The sequence below is a fragment of the Pyxicephalus adspersus genome, chromosome 5, assembly GCF_032062135.1.
Source record: "Pyxicephalus adspersus chromosome 5, UCB_Pads_2.0, whole genome shotgun sequence".
Classification (NCBI taxonomy): Eukaryota; Metazoa; Chordata; class Amphibia; order Anura; family Pyxicephalidae; genus Pyxicephalus; species Pyxicephalus adspersus.
The window spans coordinates 63,649,126-63,672,020 of NC_092862.1; the positions used below are offsets into that span (position 1 = coordinate 63,649,126).

At 38.4% G+C, this 22,895-nt stretch overlaps 1 protein-coding gene across 4 annotated transcripts in view; it reads right to left on the bottom strand.

Annotated features, from left to right (window-relative positions):
* RREB1 (ras responsive element binding protein 1) overlaps positions 1-22,895 on the bottom strand; it is a 58,359-nt gene that overhangs the window by 3,690 nt on the left and 31,774 nt on the right. For 3 of the 4 annotated variants that reach the window (XM_072411751.1, XM_072411749.1, XM_072411750.1), the window contains 10 exons: positions 21,208-21,321; positions 20,081-20,268; positions 18,184-18,273; positions 17,427-17,590; positions 12,738-12,882; positions 12,412-12,548; positions 7,224-7,413; positions 3,473-6,149; positions 2,311-2,475; positions 897-1,601 (listed from right to left, as the gene is read on the bottom strand). In XM_072411751.1, coding sequence (XP_072267852.1) covers positions 897-1,601; positions 2,311-2,475; positions 3,473-6,149; positions 7,224-7,413; positions 12,412-12,548; positions 12,738-12,882; positions 17,427-17,590; positions 18,184-18,273; positions 20,081-20,268; positions 21,208-21,321 — 4,575 coding nt within the window. The remainder of the gene's footprint in view (positions 1-896; positions 1,602-2,310; positions 2,476-3,472; positions 6,150-7,223; positions 7,414-12,411; positions 12,549-12,737; positions 12,883-17,426; positions 17,591-18,183; positions 18,274-20,080; positions 20,269-21,207; positions 21,322-22,895) is intronic. The other variant, XM_072411752.1, reaches the window with a different exon arrangement.

Sequence of the window (22,895 nt, forward strand, 5' to 3'; positions counted from 1 at the left end):
TAAAAGCAAAGTTTCAAAAAGAGTTCAGAGGGTTTAGGATTTGTCAAGATTTTATTATTGACTATTGCCATCTTTGCCATCATTGGAGCGATTCAAACCCTCTGTTATGCTGAACACTGTCTCCTGTACAAAAGAGTGATAAGTTTTGGTTTTACAGAAAAAGAATTGAAGGGGAATCTCCCCAGAAGGGATATGCATAGTAAACCAATATTCGCACAAGGATTATATTTATTCCTTACTGTATCAAACATTTCAAACAGAAAATTGGGGTAGTCCTATAATGTGGTATTTGTGTCAGCGTACCATATTAACAGCCCTGGCATTCCAATTCTGTCAGTATTTTCATGCAAAAAGCGATACATTGTTTTGCATGGAAAATTATTTTACATTGAAGGCTTTTAATTCTTAGGCATATCTCACCATATTATGTGCAATATATATATATATATATATATATATATATATATATATATATATATATATATAAAATATATATATATATTAAATATTTCCTTGTATTGGACTCAATACAGCTATTTTGTATTTAATCCAATACAAAATTATTTGAATTTCCCGCTGTGCCTCCCCCACAAACTGACACATGCACCGACGTCACCAGGAAACCCCGGAGAATGTCTCTGCAGTTACTAGGAGAAGAACGAAGAAAGACCTGGATGGACAAGCAGGACACCAAAGGAACAAGGTAAGTAGGGTTTTTTATTGTTTTTTTAACAACCCCCGATTGTGACTCGGGATTACCGTGGTAAAAATCCACCCTCAGGAATACTGCTAGGGGGGTTAACCTGATAACCTGTTCACTGGCAGAACAAAAAAAAAAATGCAAGAAACAACTAATATAATATGCCCATTCATTTAAACATATGGAAATCGCTCACCTGTGTGTGATCTCATGTGCCTTGTGAGATCCTGGAGGGACCAGAAACGCTTGCTACACACAGTACAGATCTTCTTTCTTTTGTCTGCTTTTGTCCCTTTGGTCTCAGTTTTGGAATCTTTATCATCATCACTTTTGTCCAATGACTTTTCTGCTTTCTCTTCTGAGACACCTTTGCCATCTTCTTTCTTCTGTTCAGCTTGCTCACTCTCTGGAGATTTGGACACCTTTAGGTCAACTGGGAGCTCCTCTTCCTGGTCTCCAGTGTCCTGTGAGGGATCCTGATTATCTGAGTTACAAGTGTTAGTTGACAAATTGTTCAGTTCACTGCTTTGCTCTTGATCATTGTTTTCACACGAATGTGCCTTTTTGTGTCTGTCTAAGGTAGCAGGAAACTTGAAACTCTTTCCACAAACATCACAACAGTTGCTGGTAGACTGCTCATTGGGTGACAGTTTAAAGTCCATTAACTTGCTTGCAAAATTGAGATCTAGGCTTTTATTGCTCAAAGAGTCGTCATCTTCAATCTGTTCACCTTCATCCAGGTAGGCATCCTCCTCATCTAGTGTTAGTTTTTCAGTCTCCTTGTTCGTGGTCACCTGCTCGCTTTCTGTAACTTCATTTTGCTCTTCTTTTTCCCTGTCCCCAGATGTCAGATCTAGTGCATCACCTTCTACAGCTGATAGATCTGCATCAGATTGACTATCTGTAAAGAAAAACACAGGCCAAAATTTAACAAACTTGCTTTAAAGCTAAAAAACAGTGCAGTTACTAAGTTGTATTTAGACCATAAAACATTTTATATATCAAGGCTTTCTATAATGGCCAGTTTTCTTTTTTAAGGCTTTCTCTCCTAATGCAATTTTAGGGAAGCTATACACTTTATAGATATAATCCTTCAATCAACTGAATCATTCAATTAACCGACCCTCCATTTAATTGATTTAGTAAATATTTGAATGATTTCAGTGCTTGTATGTTTGATTAATCGCAGATATATCTGTATGTCAGACAGTTCGTAATACAGATTAATTAAACTACCATTTTTTAATCTATATTGCCCTATCAGCCACATAGGGACAAAAATGTAATGACAGCTTTGTAAATTGATCATGGATACTGAAGTATTTTAAAGAATAAGACATAGGTGCAAGTTTTTTTACAAAATGACATGTTTTCTTTTCTTGAATTAGCCTCCTCTTCCTTTCATGTATGAACTAAATATTAAAAGCACATACTGTAAACACACACATTACTGGGCAAGGGGACAAATTAGAGACAACTGTGGTATAGTACAATATATGATGCTTACACTGTGAGCTGCGATTCCTATCCTTGCTATTCTTTTCAAATATAAAGCTTTTTTTCACATTTTCTGGAAAAAGGTAAAAGCATGAACTAGTCGAAAACGCTACCTGTGCTATCATGAGATCCGGCATCACTTTCTTTAGACTGGGCCACAAGACCATTTCTTCTCAAGGAGAGGTTGGCAACTCCATGTTTGCGTAAGAGATGGCGCTCACAATTCGATTTGGTAGAAAAGAAGGCATCGCATTGTGCACAGGGATAGGGTTTCTGACCTGCATTAGGAAACAAAGTATTTAGTTAGGTGATCCAATGGTTTGATGTCAAAAATTCAAGACAAAGAGAAACAGATCCCCTGACAGGAGGTACCCAATGTTATGGTGTTCCATAAACACAATAGTAGTTTCATAGAACAAACTTGACAAAAGAGTCAAGATTTTTGTGGGTTGCAGCAAGAGACCCTTTAGAACAAGGGAGCCTCTTTAGCCAGGACACAAAAGCAGCATTATGAAAGCCCACTCTGCTTTAATCTTTTTCAAGTTGTTCATTTTGCTGCTAATTAACAGCTAAATCTTCATTAGGCGATCACATAGACCAGTCCTTACTTCCAAGCGGTCATGTGACCACACTTTGCCTAATTACATGGATAGCCATGTCTCCCCTTGTACTGCAAGAACGAGACAAAGCTCCTTTCTGTCATATCACAATATTAGGGGATGTAAAAGGTCCAATCACACAAAGACTCAAGACTGACCTATGCCTTTTGTTAAGCATAGTTATCCAGTATTTCTACATTCTTTTGTAATGGGTAATTTGGGATATTTCATAATGAAGAAATTCTATCTTGAAGACACCATGAACTTATTCAAAGTAATCGTTATGATGGAGGGGAATAATCAAGATCATTTTTATTATAACAGAGGACAATTTCTGGGGGTGTTGTTGGCAACTATAAATATCCAATATGAATCATAATCCTGCAATCACTTGTAAAGGACCCATTCAGGCTTTTCTGTATGCACATGTGCTGTCAGGGTACATGCTGGAAGGCATTGGGAGAAGGATGGCCATTATGACCATGCATGCTCCAGGCCAGCCAAGTGGAAACTAGTAAAGTTCCTAGACCAGTGTGACAGCCTGGCAGCAGGATTTTCAAAAAGAAAGTTTTGCAATAGTGCACTACAAATTATTACTCGGTACAAGTTAACATATATAATTGCCAAAGTAAAACAGTGTACATGCTTAAGTAACAATGAATCCTATATTTCTTACCAGTGTGAGTGAGCATATGTCTCTGTAGGGAGCTGGCCCAGGGGAAAACCCGGGGGCAGTAAGGGCAAGTTATTTTTTGTAATGAGTTTGAGTAAGAGTTTCTTTTTCCCCTTTTTTCTTCACCACTATCTCTCTCATCCTCACTGGTGCCATTTTTGTCCATAGCATCTCTAATGTGTTCAGGGGATTGCAGATAAGGACTGAATTTGTTAGTATCAGTTGTGGCCAACATTTTCTCCACACTTGCAAATTCACCACTTGATTCCAGGTCCACTCCAGCAGCCATTTTAGGTTTATTTTTTGTTCCTTTCTTTCTGCCTCTTTTCTTTGCTCCTATGACTAAAGCAGCAGCTGTACCAACATCAGCAGGGCTTGCAGAGTTTCCACTAATCTGAGAGGCATCATTGGAAACTGGGGGTTCTTTCTGATGGATTGTCACCTTGGATGCCCCAGATTTGTCAGTGGCTGGTGAGTTGTTGGCAGCAACCTGAGACGTTGGTGTTGCATCTGTTTTCAGTAACGTAGGAGCAGATGATACAGAAGAAATTATCTGTGCAATGGAAGCCAGGGGTGGCAGTTCTTTAGAAGCTGGAGGCTTTGGCAAGAGAGGAGGTGGTTTAGGCCTCAACGGGCGAAGTATAGTTGCACTTCCAAGAACAGCAGGAGAAATTACTGGGACAGTCAAATGCACAGGGGTTTTCACTGGTTTGGAATGTGTAATAGCTGTAGCTTTCTCTAGGATTTCATTGGCACTTAAGGGAAAGGAGCATGGCTGGCAACTGTACAACTGACCAACAGGGCCACTTATTTGCTCTTGCGTTTTTGCTTGCACTTGTGAGTTATCTTTGTCTGTTTTCATTGGTTTAGGCATAGAGAGGTCAATGGGTTCCATAGAGGAATCATAAGAAGCAGGAGATGAGCTGTGCTCCTCCTTCACTTGAAAACCTGTGAGAGTCTTGTTCTTTTGAGAAAAGTCCAAGGGCTCATCAAGTTCCAAAGAAAAACTGGCAGTAGGTTCAAGTTTAAAAGTAGATACCCCCCCATGAAGAAATCCATTTTGTGGTTCCACATAAGATGTGGTTGCTTTCCGGTCGAGGTAAGCATTATCCTCCAAAAGTGGAGTGTCTGATCTAGTTTGCTCTGGGCTAGAGGGCCCACAAAACACATGATTCTCTATTTCCTTCTCTTGTATATGCTGGTGCTGTTTAAGAATGTGGTGAATGCAGTTTCTTTTGGCAGAAAAGGCAGTGCCGCACTCTTTGCACTGAAACGGTTTCTTTTTGTGAAAGTTGGTGTGGCTCCTCATATGTATATGAAGGGCACGGAAGCTTTTCAAGTCCTCCCCACAGAATTTGCAAACAGTGTCGGGAGAGCAAAGGGCATCGAGGATTTCAGATTCGTTTGTGGACACATACTCAATATTCTTTTCTATATCTTTTCTAGTAATTTTAAGGTGCTTCTTACGCAGGTGTCGCTCACAATTTGCTTTAACGGTGAAAGGGTACTGACAAATTTTACATATGTATGGCCTTTCACCACTGTGTGTTCGAACATGTCTTATAAGTGCTGCTTTATCAGCTGCTATATATTCACATACAGTACACTTATAAGGTGATATCCCCAGGTGAGTACGTATATGAGCTCTCAAAACACCAGAGAATGAGAATACCTGATTGCAGAAATTGCAAGGATGCTTAGCTTGGGTTGTTTTCTTGCCATTTGTTCCAGGAATAATGGATTTCAGATCTCCTTCAGCTCCTTCCTGTTTGATCTTGGCCTCCACATCTGAAGGCAACAAGGCTTCTATAATACTGTCCTGTTCCAACGGAGTCTTCAGGTCTTGCTGACTTAAAGATTCAGATGTGTGTACTTGGGAATTCTGAGCAGAGGTCACTCCAGATCTGGATTGCAAATAAACTGCACTTGTGGAAGATTCTACTGTATTTTTTATTATTCTTAGGGATGGGGGAGGAAGGCTTGGGCTGATACAGCCTGGAGAAGCCTGCTGGTTTGTAAATACAGATGGCGGTGTTGAGGCAGCAACTACCGCATGAGGGGTCACTGGTGGCTTTGGCTTAAGAGGTGGCATATGTTTGAAAGCAGCAGGAGAAGTTTTAGACAAGGGTGGAAGACTAATCTGAGAAGGTGCAGAAGTTGCCATCTTCAATATTTGCTGAATATCAGCTAGTTCTCCAGAGAATGGTTTTACTACAATACTGTTATCAGGCTGTACAGTAAAGCCCTTTTGAAAAGGCTGCAGAGAAAGTAATTTTAGGTTCTCTTTTGTTGGTGGCAGAACTGCAAAAGGTCCACCCACAGAGGTTGTTTCTACGGGGGAAAACTTCTGCATGGCTGTGCTGCTACCAGGCTCACGAGGTAGGCTGCTCTTTATAGCTTCTATATGCGTGCCATGGGCACTTTCCAGTGAATTGTCCTCCTGACTGTCCGGCTTTATGTCTTTGGTGTGCTGCAGACCCAAGGCTGCCATAAAAGATATCTTGTCTTGACCATCCTCAGATGAGCTCTCAGTTTTCTGCTCATTAGCTACCTGATTTCCTTTGTGGGTTTCCATGTGCAGTTTAAGAGCAGATGGCATTGGAAATGCCTTGTTACAGGTTTTACAGATGAAGCTGTGCAATTCACTGATGCATCTACGTAAGTTGGTTTCACACCAGACCTAAAAAACAGAGAGAGAGAGAGAGAGACAACTCAATATTGTGTTTAAAACAGTACATATAAAGTACATTCTATTGCACATACAGTAGGTGCGTACACGGAGTCAGATACATGTTATATATTAACTTTAGTTTTCTTGTGATATGAACTTTTACAAGCATATTCACATCTACAGATATTCCTCCTTACTGGCTGTGGATGGGTTAATGCCTATCTGGGTCTAAGGGCGAACCAGTATTTTTTTTCTTTTTGTCCACAAGCCATCTAAAGCCTTGTGAACTGAGGATTAGGATGATAAGCCCTTTACTGCTATAGAAACCCAAAGAGCATTGCATGTCTTGCTGTGATACACCACATCTAGCCCTTTGCAGAAAACACACAGCTGACCATCTTCTTTTGTTCTCTCTTTTTAAATAGCAGCTTAGTCCAAGGGCAGCAGTGTATCTTAGACATGCCCCTCCCCAAGATTAGCTTTATTCCTGATGCCCAAGCAATTAGTAATAATTACTTGGGAATAGAATTGATTTAAACCAATCCAGCCTGGATCCAACTTATGAACTGCTTACAATCCAGTGAAAAACAGATGGTTATAGGACTTTCTGTCAAAGCTGCACATGACAGTTTGCCTCAGTAGCCTCTGTTGTCGCAGTATTCTAAGTGCCCTAAGTAATGGCACATTGTGTATAAAGCCTGTATAAAGCCTAAAACCAACACATAAAAAATATTAGGATAGCTAGTTCCCCACAATATAATCCTATGAAAAATGCGATTCCCTAAATGCATATGATTTCTTTTTGCAGGCTGTATTTACTTTTGTATTTTGCTATACATTAGTTTTAAAGGTTGCAACAAATTGTTTTATTGTATGGCCTGTTTAAAGTATTGACCTTGAACTTCTACAATGTGAAGATTAAATAGAGCAAATATTCAGCCTCAAACTGTTATTAGAAAAACAGCCAGGACAATATTGATGGGCATGTTCAAGTTTAAAATCAACTCATTTTAGCAATAAGTAAATGATACCGTGTGCTATTACTTTTAGCATTCCTCTCCAGTTACATGATTTTGGCCTTACCTGAGAAATGATAGGGAACTTGTTGCAAGAGAAGTCTGTAAAGCCCAGATCATTAAAACCTGCAGGGATGGAAGGGTTGTTCTGAATAAAAGGCTTCCCTGAAGGGTCTCTGGGGAGTAACTTGTGGATTGCAGCATTGTGGCGCAGAAGACCTCGATGGGTGCGAAATGAAACGCAACAAATGTCACACCTAGAGTGTTAAAACAAAAATGTTAGAGAACTTCTACACTTTGTAGGTGAAGGAATAACCATATTTTTTCTTCAACCAAAACATTAAACAATTAAGATGCTGTATATTAACAAGGTTTTAAAAGCCCATTGAGAGCAATATGCCCAGCATTAGTTGTATGTATTTCCTGAATTGACAAGCTCTTCACACACCTGGAATTTAGAGGAATACTTAATGAGTTTTTATTAGACATTCAGGAGAAAAAAAAGTTACATATGTGACCCAAATAATCCTTATTTTACATAATACAACATAAAACTCAAGGTTACATTTCAGACACCTGTGTTTATCTGAACAATCTGAGGATAACACAGACTGATGACACAGTTCCATTGAACCAAGGCCTGCGGTTCATGTATGATATGTATGCATGCATGAGGGTCGTATTGACTGAACTGCTATTTCACATGCTTCTATTGTGTGTTATGTTCCTTTAATAAGCCAGGCTTTATTGCTATAGTTGGCAGCATGTCAGGTAGTCGGCCTCAGACCACAGGACTATCTATTTTTGGAGTGCATAAACCAGGCCTAACTGAAAAGTAAACAAGTAACCCTTTTCATAGTATCCTAATGTACCACTAAGTTCTGCTTTAAGTTGTTTGCAGGCCAAAATCTTACGCTGCTGTACACCTAAATAATAAAATGTGAGAGTGAATGTATGCTCCTACTAAAAACACTAGTCAAGCATACTGCACAATTATGGAATATATCTTTACATATAAAATATAATTGTCATAACAAAACACACCATCATCTCCTTAAAACAGATGATGTAGAAGAAGAGAAAGAACAGAAGGAGTTTTGGCTTCGATTTGTATTACTAGTTCTGTGACAAGTCTTCTCCATCAACACCAGCCCCATCCCCCTAAGACTAAAAGCAGCTTCATTATTGCAGTCTTCTCTTTCCCATAAGGGGTGCCACAAAAGGAAAACAAATCCTTGCCATACCTAGAGGCTTGTAATAAAAACCTTTCAGGCCAGCACTCGACACCTGTTGACGTGTCTTCAAACTCAGAAGGCCAAACTGCAGACCAGCATGGAAAGACATCAGGGAGAAACATTTGGAAATGTCCTTGTCACAAAGATGCTTTACTTCAAGCCGACCATTTCCAACAAGTTTCCCTGTTTCTTGTCTTTAAGCTGCTCTATGGTGACAAGACGGGCAGCAAATCCATCACCGTGTCCTACAGGCAGCCAAGTGCTCAGAATCTTAGCTCGATACATCGTCTTCTACTCCATATGACACTAAACCTGCACCTTCCTACCCAAATAACGACATACAAATAATCATTACTAAAATAAAAACAGATTTAGGATTTGTTCAGATTTAAATTGAATAATCCCAATACATATTTTACAAGTGTGCTGAATACATGACATCTTGTTTCGGTAATTATCTGGGTGGTCGCAACTAATCTGTTCAGGTTGGGATGATCCTTTGACACGGTGACATCTGTTTGAAAATGTCCATCTCCCTACAGGGTACCCAGTGGCCCAGATTCCTCTAGTCTGCAATTTAGCTCAGAAATTAGCTTGTGCAATACTACCCTTGACCCTTCTCTGCATGAACAAGCTACAAGAAGTAGCTACATTACTACTAACTTTCACCCTTTAGCAAAATTAAAAATGTTTGCAAGGGGGAAATGCATATTTATCAGTATTGCTCTTTTTAAAATTGTATTCTTCATAATTTTTTTCTTGTTCTAAACTGAATCACTATGATGACAGATTTATTTGGCCACTTGTATCACCCTAGCTTTATTGTAGCTTGCTCTCGTGCTTTTTACCACAGATTTGCTCATATAAACCTTGGGAGTGTGGATGTACATGCAAAGATTTTCTCTCTTCTTTAAATCCAACCCTATATTTATGTATGTTTACAGAATAAAGGGAAAGCAAAATATGAAAAAGGACATCAAAGCTTCCTAAAGCTTCAGTTTTTTTTTTTTACCAAAAGTACATTTTTTTTTAGCATCGGTTCTAATTTGTAACGTTTGTGAGTACGTTGCAATTGATGGTTACATAGCGAATGGCACAGAAAGAATACCTCCACGACATTTTATTTATCTTTCTAATCCCTATTAGACATAAATACTTATGTAACAGTGGAATGGAAACATCTGTGGTCTCCCATGGATTTAGAAGGCAATTAATGATCTAATTAACTTTATAGTACAGAATAAGGTCCCCTGGTGCTACAATTTAACACTTATTTAGCTCTTCTGTAGGGAAACTCTAATACCCTGAAGACCAGGGTGTTATTTCATTAATAATGTGAACACTGCAAAACACATTGGAAGCAGAATTCCCAGGGCACACAGGAAAAGCAATAGGAGAGGTTTCTTTTGTATGTCAATTAGCAAATCACAGGGGATGGCTATTTACTCCCATTCTCACTCTCCTATTCTACTTTTCTTCCACCTCCTGTGTTTGAATGGGAGACATCTCTCCTGTCTCTGTGAACTGACATCAAACAGCTGCATTGCATTCAGCTGCTCGAAGGCAAAGGCAACACAAACTGGGCAGCTCTCTCGGTACTGACGCGGCTGGCACTCCGAATTTCCAGCCACAGAGCCAGAAAAGCATCGCACATGGCTCAGAACTCAGCTCCCTCCCACAGCAAGCAATGCTGGGCTCAGCCTGCAACTCTCCAGCTTAACCACATGATCTGCCAATAGTAGGAACTAAACTAATTGTAAAAAAACCCCATTGACTAGCAACTTCTCCCAACACAATTTATTTGATATGATTACAAATTGTGAGTAAATTCTGCAAAGTCAGGGATTTTCACTTTCTTTACACCCTTGTAATGCTTATCTGTATTATTAGGAATAGTGATTAGTATTATGTGAGGAACAACTACTCAAATATCATCCAGAAGTATTAAAAAAGAAACACTATATAAAAATATTGTTGCCTACTGAAACCAATACACTTCTAATTTTTATTTCTGCAATTGGTTTAAAAATAAAACAAGGAATATGGCTGAACAAGGGTAAAATGGGTAACAAGAAACTTGTAGAATGTACAATGCCTATGTATTACTTCAAACAAGTAAACACAGCCTACAAATATAATTGTATAGCTATGTACATAGACATGATTATCAATGTTAAACACAAGCAAAATTATGAAATGTGACCACATATTTATAAGATTATTTAGAGGCTGCACTAATCTCTTAGACTGTAGAAGTTCTACATCCCACTCCATCTGAAAAGACTCATCTAGGACTATCAGTCATCACCATGTCTGCATATCAGTAAGCACACTTAGTAAATGTGAAAGAGCTCTGACATGTCTCTACTACTGAACACCTTCATCCCAAAAAGTGCAAAGAATGCCTGGAACAATAGTGTGGAAAGAGGCAGTGAAACTTCATGTGAAAGCCTCTTCTGTCATCTACCAGTACAAAAATACATATGCAAGAACGTTCATCAAAACATGCATGCACACATACCTCCCTCTACTCCCAAATCTGAAACCATATCATTAGGGTTTCCTATTTTAAGGCTGCTGGTTATAGATTGGGCAGATTGCCACTCACATTCCAGACGCACTGTTGCTGTTTTGGTCTGACCCATGCGCAGGGATCTAATAAGACTTCAGCACACATCTTACATACACACAAAACCATGTTCACTGCAAGGGCATATCAATATGGAAGAGTGAAAAAATGAAAAAAAAAAGGGGGATGAAGTTTAGTATTAACTTTTTGAAGAACGGACTATACCACAGCCATTGTTTAGTAAAGGAAGTTGTCTGCCAGTAACATGCAGGAAAACCTACAAGGAGAATATTGGCATGTGTACTACACTCCAGTATCACATTTCATTTACAGGGATTATAGTTATACAAATAGAATGGATCTAAGGGTGGAGAATAACTCAATAGCCAATCAGAAAAGAGTACATGGAAAACCAAAATAATATTTCTGGAGTCCTGGTGTCTGAAGCAACATTTTCACTGTTGGGGACAGGTCAAGTTAGAGCAATGCCTAAAGGCTTGAAGCCTGAAATCATTCCATCTGTGGCAACTGCCTGAATTTTGAGATCTGGGTGTTCATATCTCATTCTGGAGAGGCTTACGGTCAGTGAAAAGCTGACCAGTACCAGAAAAAAATCAGAGACCTATTAACTACTAGCAGCAGCGAGGACCAGCAAGGTCATCTTATTTAGTATGGCACTCCTGCCCCATCTCAAAATGCGGAAATTAGGAAGGGGCACTCCTAGGTTATGTCATAACACTTCCTCAAGATATTAGGATATGCAGAGTGGCTCAGATCTTGCGAGAAGATGACACTTTCCTGTGCCGCTGCATCATCTCATGAGATCTAGTCTTTTCTGTATCCTGCTGGATATTTCCTAAAGGATGCTGGCATTACCCTATGCATCACAGAAGCCAAGTGAAAGTTAAATATTTTTTTAAATATTTAACCTACACACCAGTTTTTTTTTTTTTTTTTTTTTTGCATTTGCTGAAAATTGGGGAAGGGTCCCTTACAAAGTGGACTTTGCAAAGAGTGCATAAGGTTTGGGATTTTACATCACTGTCTGCAATACCATTGCAGATCTTACAGTTCTCAAAGTAAAGCCAAAAAGTAAATATTTCTAATTTATGAATAATTTTACCATCAAATTCAATCACCAACTAGATACAACTGTAATAATAATTGTAATATAAATCATTTGCACCGCTGTGCTCTAGCATACAGAAAATGCTGTTATCTGCATTTAAGGTTCAGTTTAAAAAAAAAACAAACCTCATGTAGAATATATGACAATGCATGTCAAACAAATGAGCATAATTATAGAGCAGTCATGTGTCATCCAAACATGTAGAATAGATCTACATTCCTTATGGTAATAGGCTAGGTTCATTTTGAATGCAAATTTCCAGATAATATCAAACGTAAGACGACATTATGAAAGATAAACTGCTGCTTGCAGGAGAACTTACTTTAAAGAGGCTTCTGGATGGATCACGATGTGAGTGTACAGAGAGGATTTGCACGGAAATTCTTTAAAGCATATTGGGCAGGGAATGGCATCTTCTGCCTTTTTCACGGGTTCAACTTGCTGAACTTCTTCAAACACCTTTGGGAAAGCAACAAATAAGATATCAGCTATCACTTGTTCTACCCCATCCCTGAACCCATAAGAGTTAATGGCAGCATCTGCCTACACTGCTCACCCCTTCTGGATAAACAAAAGCCAAAACATATATACCTTAGATACTGGCCTGTGGAGACCCTATTTATCTCCCATTAGAAGTACACAATTTACCTTTTTTGGTGGAGATATGTCTTCCTTCTCAATTTCCTCCTCTGGGTTTGATTTTCTTTTGGTTGTTAAACGCCTCCTCTTCTGAGGGGATGGTGGGCTTGTAGTTACTGCAGCATTCGGGTCCTTCTCATGAATCTTCATGTGTCTAACAGGGTGTCACAGGAAAAACGAATAAATAGTAAACATCCAGAGAGCAATATACTTGCAAATATTACATGTAAACATGTCACTTTCATTACAAAAAAAAAACAACAACTGATGAATTAACTAGTGCCCTCAAAGGATTGTTTATAGACATTTGCTTAGTATGGCCATGCTGCGTTAATAATGGAATACCAAGACCTATGGAACCACAGAACACAAGATTTAAGAATGTGAGAAACTAAAACTGAGGAATAAAAATGGTTAACACTAGTTTCAGCCCCAAAACAGAAAAGCCGGACAAGTTTCCAGAGATTTGAGTAAGAAAAGGAAGTCAGCAGGCAGTGTGCCTTGTGAACAGAAAGCAGACATTTCAAGTCAGATATCTCCCTAGCAAGTCTCCTTATTAGGCATTGCTCTGGTTTCCAGCTCTGTGCTCGCCAAATCCCAGCCACTCAATACACATAATACCAATATGACGATGAAGGCAACTAGGCCAAACAGCAGCCATACCAGATAGCCGGTAGCAACTATAGTGGACCCATGACATCGTGCACCGAAAGAAAAAAAAATCTTGTTTTTACAACCCAATATATCTGTTTAGAATGGCTGGGACAGGTGGCAGGTTTTTACTTCTGTTTGTAGCCTAATGGGGGAGATTTCCTCTTAATTCCTGTGCTGTTGACAAATTAGATGACTGGACCAGGAAGTGAGGGGAAAAAATGGGTTTTATTGTTCCTATGGTCATGTAACTTACTTTCAAAGCAGAAAAGAGGAAATCTCCCCGGTGAACGGATTATAAAGCTTAAATTTGGAGTCATTTTCTTTAGTTGCCCAAATCAAGCACATTCTTTACCTTGCTTCTGTATCATCAATAAGGTACCCAACTATAACAACTCAATTCTTAGTTACAAACTAACTGGGGTAGAACTACAGATACAAACTTTTTATTAAGTTTGGATAGAATGACGAAGGTCCTACCCTGTTAACAGCAGGTGAGTAAACCTCAAATCTGACAGAGGTGCTGATAGTCGGGGTGTAGGACTTTAAGATATTAATAGGAGGTAAAATCGGTGTATAAGGAAGTAGGGGAGGTAGAGTGATTCAAGCCAAATACAACATATGATTTGGAAATGCATGCCATGGCGCATTAAAAATTGCTTAGTAACAACCCAGGTGTCAAAGTGTAACTGGGCCCTTAGAGGGAAACAACACTTTGGAACCTATTCCAGGATAAATTCACAAGGCTTCTAAAGTGGCTGACAGATGCCAGAATATAACTCATCGTATAGTAAAAGAGTATTTATCAAAAATAGCCACTGGCATTTTAATTAACAAACTGTGGACTTGTAACCTCAAACAAATCAACATTAAATTGGTAAAACATAAGAGCATATTGTTTTTTTTTTACACATGGTTTTTATAAACTATGAAGGAAAATAAAAAAACAAAATGGAAAATGATCATGTTTATAGGAAGAGAAAGACATTCACTCGTGAAATGAAATGATTTAAGGAATCTCAGAATGGATGAGGAGCTGCGAGTACAATCATGCTCCCCCCTTGGGCAACTGTGGGATTGCAAAACTTCTATAATGAGAGATCAGCCTCAGACAGGCCCAAATGTCAGGAATCCAAAAGGTTTTCAGTCAAGCAGCAGAAATGGTACACTGCAGATTGTGAGTCAAGGCAGACAAATAATAGGATTGAATCAGGCTCCCACTCACTGCATCCAAGCATGAACAAATAAAAAAAAGTTTACTAATCCCTGCACAGAGGAGCTATACACCCTTTCTTTACACACAAACTTCCACCTGGGCACGTCTATGAACTCTATGGTTAGTTCCTGAGGGTCAGTGTATGCTCCCAATGAAGAAAAAGTACAGAACATCAGTAAAATGAAGTCACAGGAGGGAGATCACACTGCCATGCAGTACATTTAGCAAAAGTTTAAATGCACATGTTTGACCTTTGTCCTTGGACATTCTTATCACCAATTTAAAGAAAAATGAAAATGAGCTTAAGATTGCTGCTCAACCAACTAATCAGGTGGAAAAATGGCAGAACAATTCTGCCTGGTTAGCATGAACATTGGCTCAAATTGTTCCTTATTTTCATCCTCCCTGGTTGGATTGGGTTAATCTCTTTAAAGTTTACCATTGCTAATAAAGTGGACTGGCATTATTCTGAGAATGTCCAGCTACCAGGCTAATATACTGAGCCTCTGGTTTTAGTATTATCTGCACTACTGACCCAAGGTAAAGTCAGAGGTACTTATCTATATAGTTCCAAGCCGGTCTCCTTTAAAAAACACCCTTAATATTATACTAATATAAACAGTTACACTGATTTAATTATGTAGCAGAGAAAGAACTTATGAGTAAATAAAAGCACCTAGTAATCAAAACGCCAAACACATCATGCTAAGATACTAAGCCAAGGGCTCTGCTGGAAAGAAAGAAGGAAAATACATATCTGCTTAGTGACTGCACAAAAGCTTGCCAGTGAAGCTCTTAAAATGGTGCTTGTCTCCACATGTACTGTAGAAGAGGATGGATGAGACTTGGTGTGATACCCAAGTACACACAATGATGCTCCTCTAAATACATCAATACAAAAAATCTTCAGTTGAAGAGAAGCAGAGGGGGGAGTGAAATAGGATACTGCTCTGTTTGCGAGTTCCAGCCTGCTCAGTAAAACAGGTCAGACAAGTTTTCACTCACTTTTTTTCCTGTGTGTTGTGTGAGTTAAGGTGAAGTCCCAGGCAATACCTTACAATTGTGAAAAGATGCATGACAACCTGGATGATGAGAACATTACTGCTGATCCCAGCTAAGCCTAGGGTTCACTTTCTGACTTGTTAACACCTCCGATGCTGGTTGTTGTACAGGTATCAGGGCGTTCTATAATACTGTATCATATGAAAATTATAAACAATTGTGTAAAATTGTGTAGTCCTCCTATTAGAGTACTGGAATGGGTAAAACATCCCTAACGTCTGGGTTACTGTGCAGGAAATGCTGCCATGCCTTTTTAACATGCGATTGAACATGCATTGCTCTGCAATTTTTAAAGTTTTATTAGCTTTATCTTATAATTTGTAACACAAATGAAAGTAGACCAATACTGTTAGGAGATACTGTTCATTTCACCCCCAAATTAATCACAACAATATCTTTCCTAACCAATCACCTAGGATCGAGTATTTGTTCCCAAAGGAGATGAATAGTGTCCAGGTAGAGCCACTGTGCCTTCACATCAAGCCACCTAACAAGGACTACAGGACCCATGTGATTGACACTGGAAGGTAGAAGAATTCCAATATTCACAAAGGAAGGTATTTCAAAGGCTTTTTTTTACATTAGTGTGTACGTGGCTGGGTGATATCCAGGCAGAGCTGCCCAATCCACCACTGCCTGATCACCTTTGCTCTATGTTGGCCGAGATCCTATAATCAGTTTCAAGAACTGGTCATATAACTGGCAATGAGGTGTTCAAAAAAGTTTTAAGGATTATTGTAACATAAATTTTATTTTTACATAAACTATATATGTAAAAAAAAATCTGCATATTCGTACTTTACACACTTTGTGATACCTATTGCAGAGATTGTGTGAATCTTTCAGTATGGAAATACAAAAATAAGAGATGGATGTAATGTTTAGGAGTTATTAAAAAAGGATTATATACAGTTAGAGAAATCACACATATAAACAGTTTGGCCTTTTAAAAAAAAAAGAAAAAAAAAATCAGTTGGCAATAATGCTGTGCTAAGCAGTGAATTCACCTGAAATCACCTTTGGAGGAGTTACCAGCAAGATGAAATCTCCAGCCAAGAAACAGAGCTCTTACAGAACAGTACACATTTTAGTAAGCAATATGTAGTCACAAATTCCTCCTATTTCATGACAATAAATAGTACAATATATATTACAAAAAATAAGGAGCAGCACAGAAAATACAAACCTTTTGTATGACGTGGTAATCAAAGAATGGATAAAAAAAAACATGGAGTAGTCAAACCTTTAGGAGCACCATAAATTAGTACTTAAGTGCTGCAATATTTGATCAGATTTAAGTTTCAGTTAAAAAAAGAAAATTCTAAATTCCAATTAAAGTATTATTCAGTATATCACAACCTAGCAATCCAATATCACTACCATTGAACAACACAGCTGTAAGCGAATCTAAAGCCAATTGTAGGATATTATTGTAAAGTGTATGACCAGATATATTGTATTTTTTTATCAGATGGCTAGTTCAGTCTGAATTATTTACACATTATGTGCTCCTCCTTTTTTGTTTTTATTAGCAGCAAAATGTTTCTTAGGATCATGTTCATTTTGGCACTTAGATAAAAGACTTGTTGGCACTCCCATGTGATCCTTGCTCATTTCTTTGCAGCTTTACAACCAAGATCAAGTAGTCAAATTGTGCTTGGCAGTAAAGCTTGAGGACTGGATTCCATCCTAAACCAGCCCAAGTAAAGGTTACACAGCTAAACATGCTATTATTCCATTGCGTGTCCTTTATCATTTCTGCCACTCACCTGTGCATGTTCCCATTAGTAGTGAAGGACTGCCCACACATTGAGCATTTGTAAGGCCTCTCTCCAGAGTGAACAAGCATATGGCGGTCAAGTGAGCTCGCAGAGCTTAGAGACTTCCCACATATACTACAGCTATGATCTGTGCCTCCAGTGTCAGTGTTGTGCTGTAATACAAAACACAATTCGTCTGTCAGCCTATGTTACAGGTTTGTATATTAGTACAGTATCTAAATTAGCCGGTGTGTCTTCATATACCAATACAACTGAAAAGGTTTTACTGAATGTCATTGCGGACATGTCACAATATACAAGATTTTTTTTATTGATCTACAACTTTTCTCATTAAAAAGATGAAATCTGCAATAGTAAAACAAACTGAGCTGCCCGATTGTGATGGATTTTTCAATGGCTGGTCAAAGACAGAGTCTGGAAAGTACAGGATGGTGTGAAACAACCCCTGAATGTATCATTCATGGGCCAGAAATACCATGGTGCTCTTGGGTGATGCCTGAACTAGGAGGATGTCAATCATCCATTGGGAAATGCACATGACAATTTTTGGGGAGTACTGTGATCTCTAAACATAATAAAGTATTATCTACAAGTGTTACATTCACACTCAGATATGAAACATAAAAAAAAATAAATGGCATGCAATTGCAAATGGGTTTTCTAAGAATTTTCTTTTACAACATATTTATAAAATACACATATTTTCTTTTCATGAGCTATACTTAGTTTCTCAGGGGTACAGTACCTGACGAATGTGCATAGTAAGTTGGTGCTGGGAATTGCAGATTTTTTCACACAGTGGGCATGTGTAGGAAGACTTCTCCTCTTTAGATTCCTGGTAAAAGAAAATTATATCAATTGGAAGACATATTGATAAGTTGAACATTAAAAAACCCTAAATAATAATTGTCATCATTGGATTGTAAACAGGTTCATTAAGAACCATAGTTATCTCATCAAAAAAAAAAAAAACCCTCAAAAAAGAAAAAACAAGAGTTTGCTTGTATAAAACTATATGTGGTCTTTTATTTTAAGATTTTAAAAATATTTTCATTTATTTTCAGTAGCCACTGGCAGCTCGATGTCTTGCCAGGAACAGGTGGTAAGAAATCTAATCCCCTAAACCTGAATTTACATGGAGCAGCTAAATGCCCCGTCCACTTTACCCTTATTCACCCTTAGCTTGCGCTAAACCATCTGAATGAATGGCACTGTATTCATTAAGGATAAATTGTTCGCCACTGGGGATAGCTGGAAATAAAAGGACAAGGCTTCTTGATGTCACTGGGCCTAAAATCTACCATCAACTTTACAAAATCTATACATTGCCAACCTCTAATCTAAAAAATGCTATTTGCTTGGTTGTCTTTAAATTTTAAATTTTCTAAGTCACTGACCTAAACCGTGTACAAGGAAAACCAACTCAGAACTTGTAATCTTCATACTTATCCCAGCTTGGGGACTCATTTGTCAGCCAAGCAAATAGCACTTGCGATTGAGGACAGCAAGGGCATCCTACATACTTCCAAGCCTATAGTTCTTTTTTCTTTAGTAACCTGTACATGTACAATAACCAGAAAGTTGGTAGGATGCTTTGACACAATTTGATATTAATAAACCTGCACATAGACTTTTCTCAGCCATCCCTATAGCCTGTAATGAAACACTGCCTCCCAGTGGAAGCATTCCTGGGAAACAGCAATTAAAAGTTTTTTTAGATTACACAAAACCACAATTTCTATGGCAGCATTATAAGCAAAAAGGAAAACAGGTTTCTATAATTTTAATTCACCTTATCATTTTTGTTTTGGAAGACGTTTATAGACAATAATGTGGATCTTCAGTACGGTAAATAATCATTTTACTTTCTGTGCACTTTTTAAAGATCAGATTTATGTATTTATTGGAATGGTTTTTCCTTTACATCAGCATATTAGCTAAAGAGAGAGCAATTACTGGCTCACCTTGAAGTGAAGAATGGCACATAATCTAGGCCATTGCAGCAGATGACTGTTTACACAGGAGTTTATCATTAACAGAGGACCAAACTTTCTCTAATACCAGCACAGCGGAAATATGATGGGAGATGCTAGTGTTACTACAGCAGTTTCTGCTACAGGGAAGGCGGGAAAGGAAAGGCGCTCTTTTGCCATACCATATGTAAAAGAAGCATGCCGATTACTAAAATATGCAGGGCTTCGGGAAATAAACACTGCAACACGAGAGATCCTAGATTTTATTTTTTCAAAGAAACAAGATTTGAGTTTCAATAAAGTCTTCCACAGATACCCAAGACAGCCTATTCTAGTTGTGATACTAATTAACACATTTGATAACTGTGTTCTGTCTTATATTGTCAGCTGACTTGCACAATGTGCCCTTACACTTCAATGATTGTGACTACTGATAATATTCCAGTATATGAGGCTGACCAGACTTCTGAAGAGGATCAGATTTCCTGCAGTATTACATCATAAAGATGATAATATCCCATCATGTCTCTAATAAATCCATTAAACTGAGCTACACTGTACATAAAGAAATTAAGTATGAGACTTATGTTTATGACCAGGGACCATCTAATGTGATGTTACAGACAATTTGGCAAGATTTGATTGATGGGTTTGGTGAATCTTTCCTACCTGATTTCTTCTGCCAATTCTGTTTGGAGGTGGGCATTTCCCTGGTGATTTAGTGTTCTGTGTGCCCCCATTTTCCACAACATGCGCTGTGCTCATTACTGCTGACATCATTGCGTTTACAGATGACAGGTCGTTTACCTCTGATCCATTGGGAAGGCCGCTTGTTTTCACGGGATCTTTTGTGGAGGCTATAAAACAGACCAGCACGTAAAAATTAGCGCAAATCACCCTGTTGCATAATAAAAAATCCAACACATTTTTTGGTCTCCTACCCTTTAATTGCTTATTACCTACTTTACACACAGCTAGATTTAAAGTGTTCAAAGTAGTAAGTAAGAAGGGAAACACAATGAGGGCAGCAAACCTCCAAATGCATTCCCCGCTTACTAATCTCTGGAGAGGAATTTATCAACTGTACTCAATTGCTTTTTTAAATTAAAATTGTATTTTTTTAAAAGAATTCCCTTTACTGTAGTCTAGCAATGGACAACAAGCATGCGTGGATAATCTGAGCATGTCTATTTGTGTGAAAATTTCACCAGAAACATTGCTACTGGCAAGGAGGATCTGGTGTGGTGTTCCAAATTACTCTTCAGGAAGCCAAAAGGGGTTGCAAAGTTGAATGGTTATTTGACAAAACAGAGTTTAGTCTGTTATAATTCTTTGGTTTATCTGAGCTATAGTTTGTAAACATCCAAGGGCAGCTAGAAATACATGCACAATGTGGCTTCCACCAGGCACCACTCTGAGCTGCCTGAATTCAAACATATTATGTTGACTCATTAGAACATCATATCTACTGCTGTGGAGAGAAAACATATCAATAAGGACAAGAGATCTAAGTAGCCTAAATTATTTTCTGCTAAGTTGTGTAAGGTGGCTTTATAAACATGAGCTCGTTTTCCCAAAGTACATTTTACATTCCTACACACATCATAGAAAATGCAAAAATCTGTTTCAAGCAGGTCAAATGCATGTCAATTGAAGGTCAAATGCACCTGGCAAAAAATCCTGAATGATCCTAGATGTGTCTCAAACTGATGTTAACGGATTCCCTCATAAAAGACCAAAGCCCATCAACACAGGGCCAAAGAGACATGCTTACTTTATTCCCAGGAATGCCTTACCTCCATTCTCATTAGCTGTATGTTGAGTTACGGTTTGAATGTCTTGTCTCACACTGCTGTCTGTCATGATGGTGGCAGAAACACTGTATCTCGAGTCAGCAGTTCTCTCTACAACTGCAAATTAAAACATATATGTCAGAACTGCAGGAGGTAGCTTAAAAACAGCATTATTTAAATGATTTACATAAACATTCCATTGGACAGTGCCAAGATAATATGAGTTACATGTTCACAAAGTGGTGTGCTGTAGACATATTTTGCATGCATCACTGCTATAAAAGATTTGCTTTGCTGACAACCTTACCCAAGATGAAGCATGTATGTGTGTGTAGGATAAGAATGTTCATATAAGTGACTGTCTGCACAGACACTAATCCTATTAGCAAATGCAGGTGTTAATGGTCCTAAGTAAAGGGATGTTGCAAACAATTGTTCCTATTACAGAAGCAATCCCATGGTTTGGAAATTTGGAGGATTTTTGGTCCTTTTCTTGGTATTGCAAAAAAACAACAACTAATCTTTGAATGCTGCATTTATTCATACGGACTTTATCTTTTAACACTATTAAAAAACATCAAAACTCATGAGATGCATTATCAACATATTTTTTTATATTATACCCTTAGTTATTTTAACTTCAAAGGCGAATTGCTTATTTTAAATTTGTAACCATCATGAAAAAATATACAAATAATACCCAGCTGGTGATATTTCATTTTCAGGGACAAAAAGTTTATGCGGGAAGTGTGTAAAGCTTTGCAAAGTTAACTAGAGAGCAACAGCAACTGCACGTTCATCAGTGTTTTGCCACTGCTTTAAAAACATAACATCAGGAAACAAGAGGATGCAGGGAGGGCCACAATAGTTGGGAGGAGGGAGAAGGGAAGTAGTGGCTGACTAACTGCAGTCACAGCTCTGAGTCATGTAGACATGAAACTGAAGCACATACATACATGCAGCACAATACATTTGGCCTATGGAGCCCCAGCCATCTCTCAGCCCCAGCCATCTCTCACTAATGTGAAGTGTGCTACTCATGAGCTCCCCCTTTGGAACAGATGGGAAGAAGCATGCACAACTCACAATGTACAGGAAGGCAAACCAGGATGTGCAGCATAAGGAATGTGACTGTAAGCCAGAGTAAACCCATTGCTGCCAATGTTACTGACTATCCCAGCTACCAATGGGTTAATATGCTAGGCAAATTATCACTTAGAAGTCAAGCAAGTCAGTGAAGCAGTGCAAGGATCAAACATCCTGGTTTTCCATGGACAAGGGTGCCAATTAACCCAGCAGCGATGACACCAAGCCTTTTGTTAGCCTCTATAGGTTTGTTTTTTTTCTTTTTTTAAACAGTTGACAAAGGTGTCTTTCTACTTCACATCACAACTGTTTGGTAAAAGGTTAACACTTTGTGTACCAGGTACTGACTACTTTGATCAGGACAGTGAAAGTTTTAAGCTTACATTAAAACGATTATTTTAACATAAAGCCACATTCCATAATGATTGCGAGTTTTTGAAGTAAACCTGTATTTTGCAAGGAAATACCCAAATCAGGTATTTCATAATACTCTACGGTTACTGGAGCCCAAATAAAAATCTGTTGCTCGGATCTGTGATATGTAACACTTTACACTCCTTCCCACAATTCAGGGAACAGTGTGTACAGCTAGAATCAACTACTGA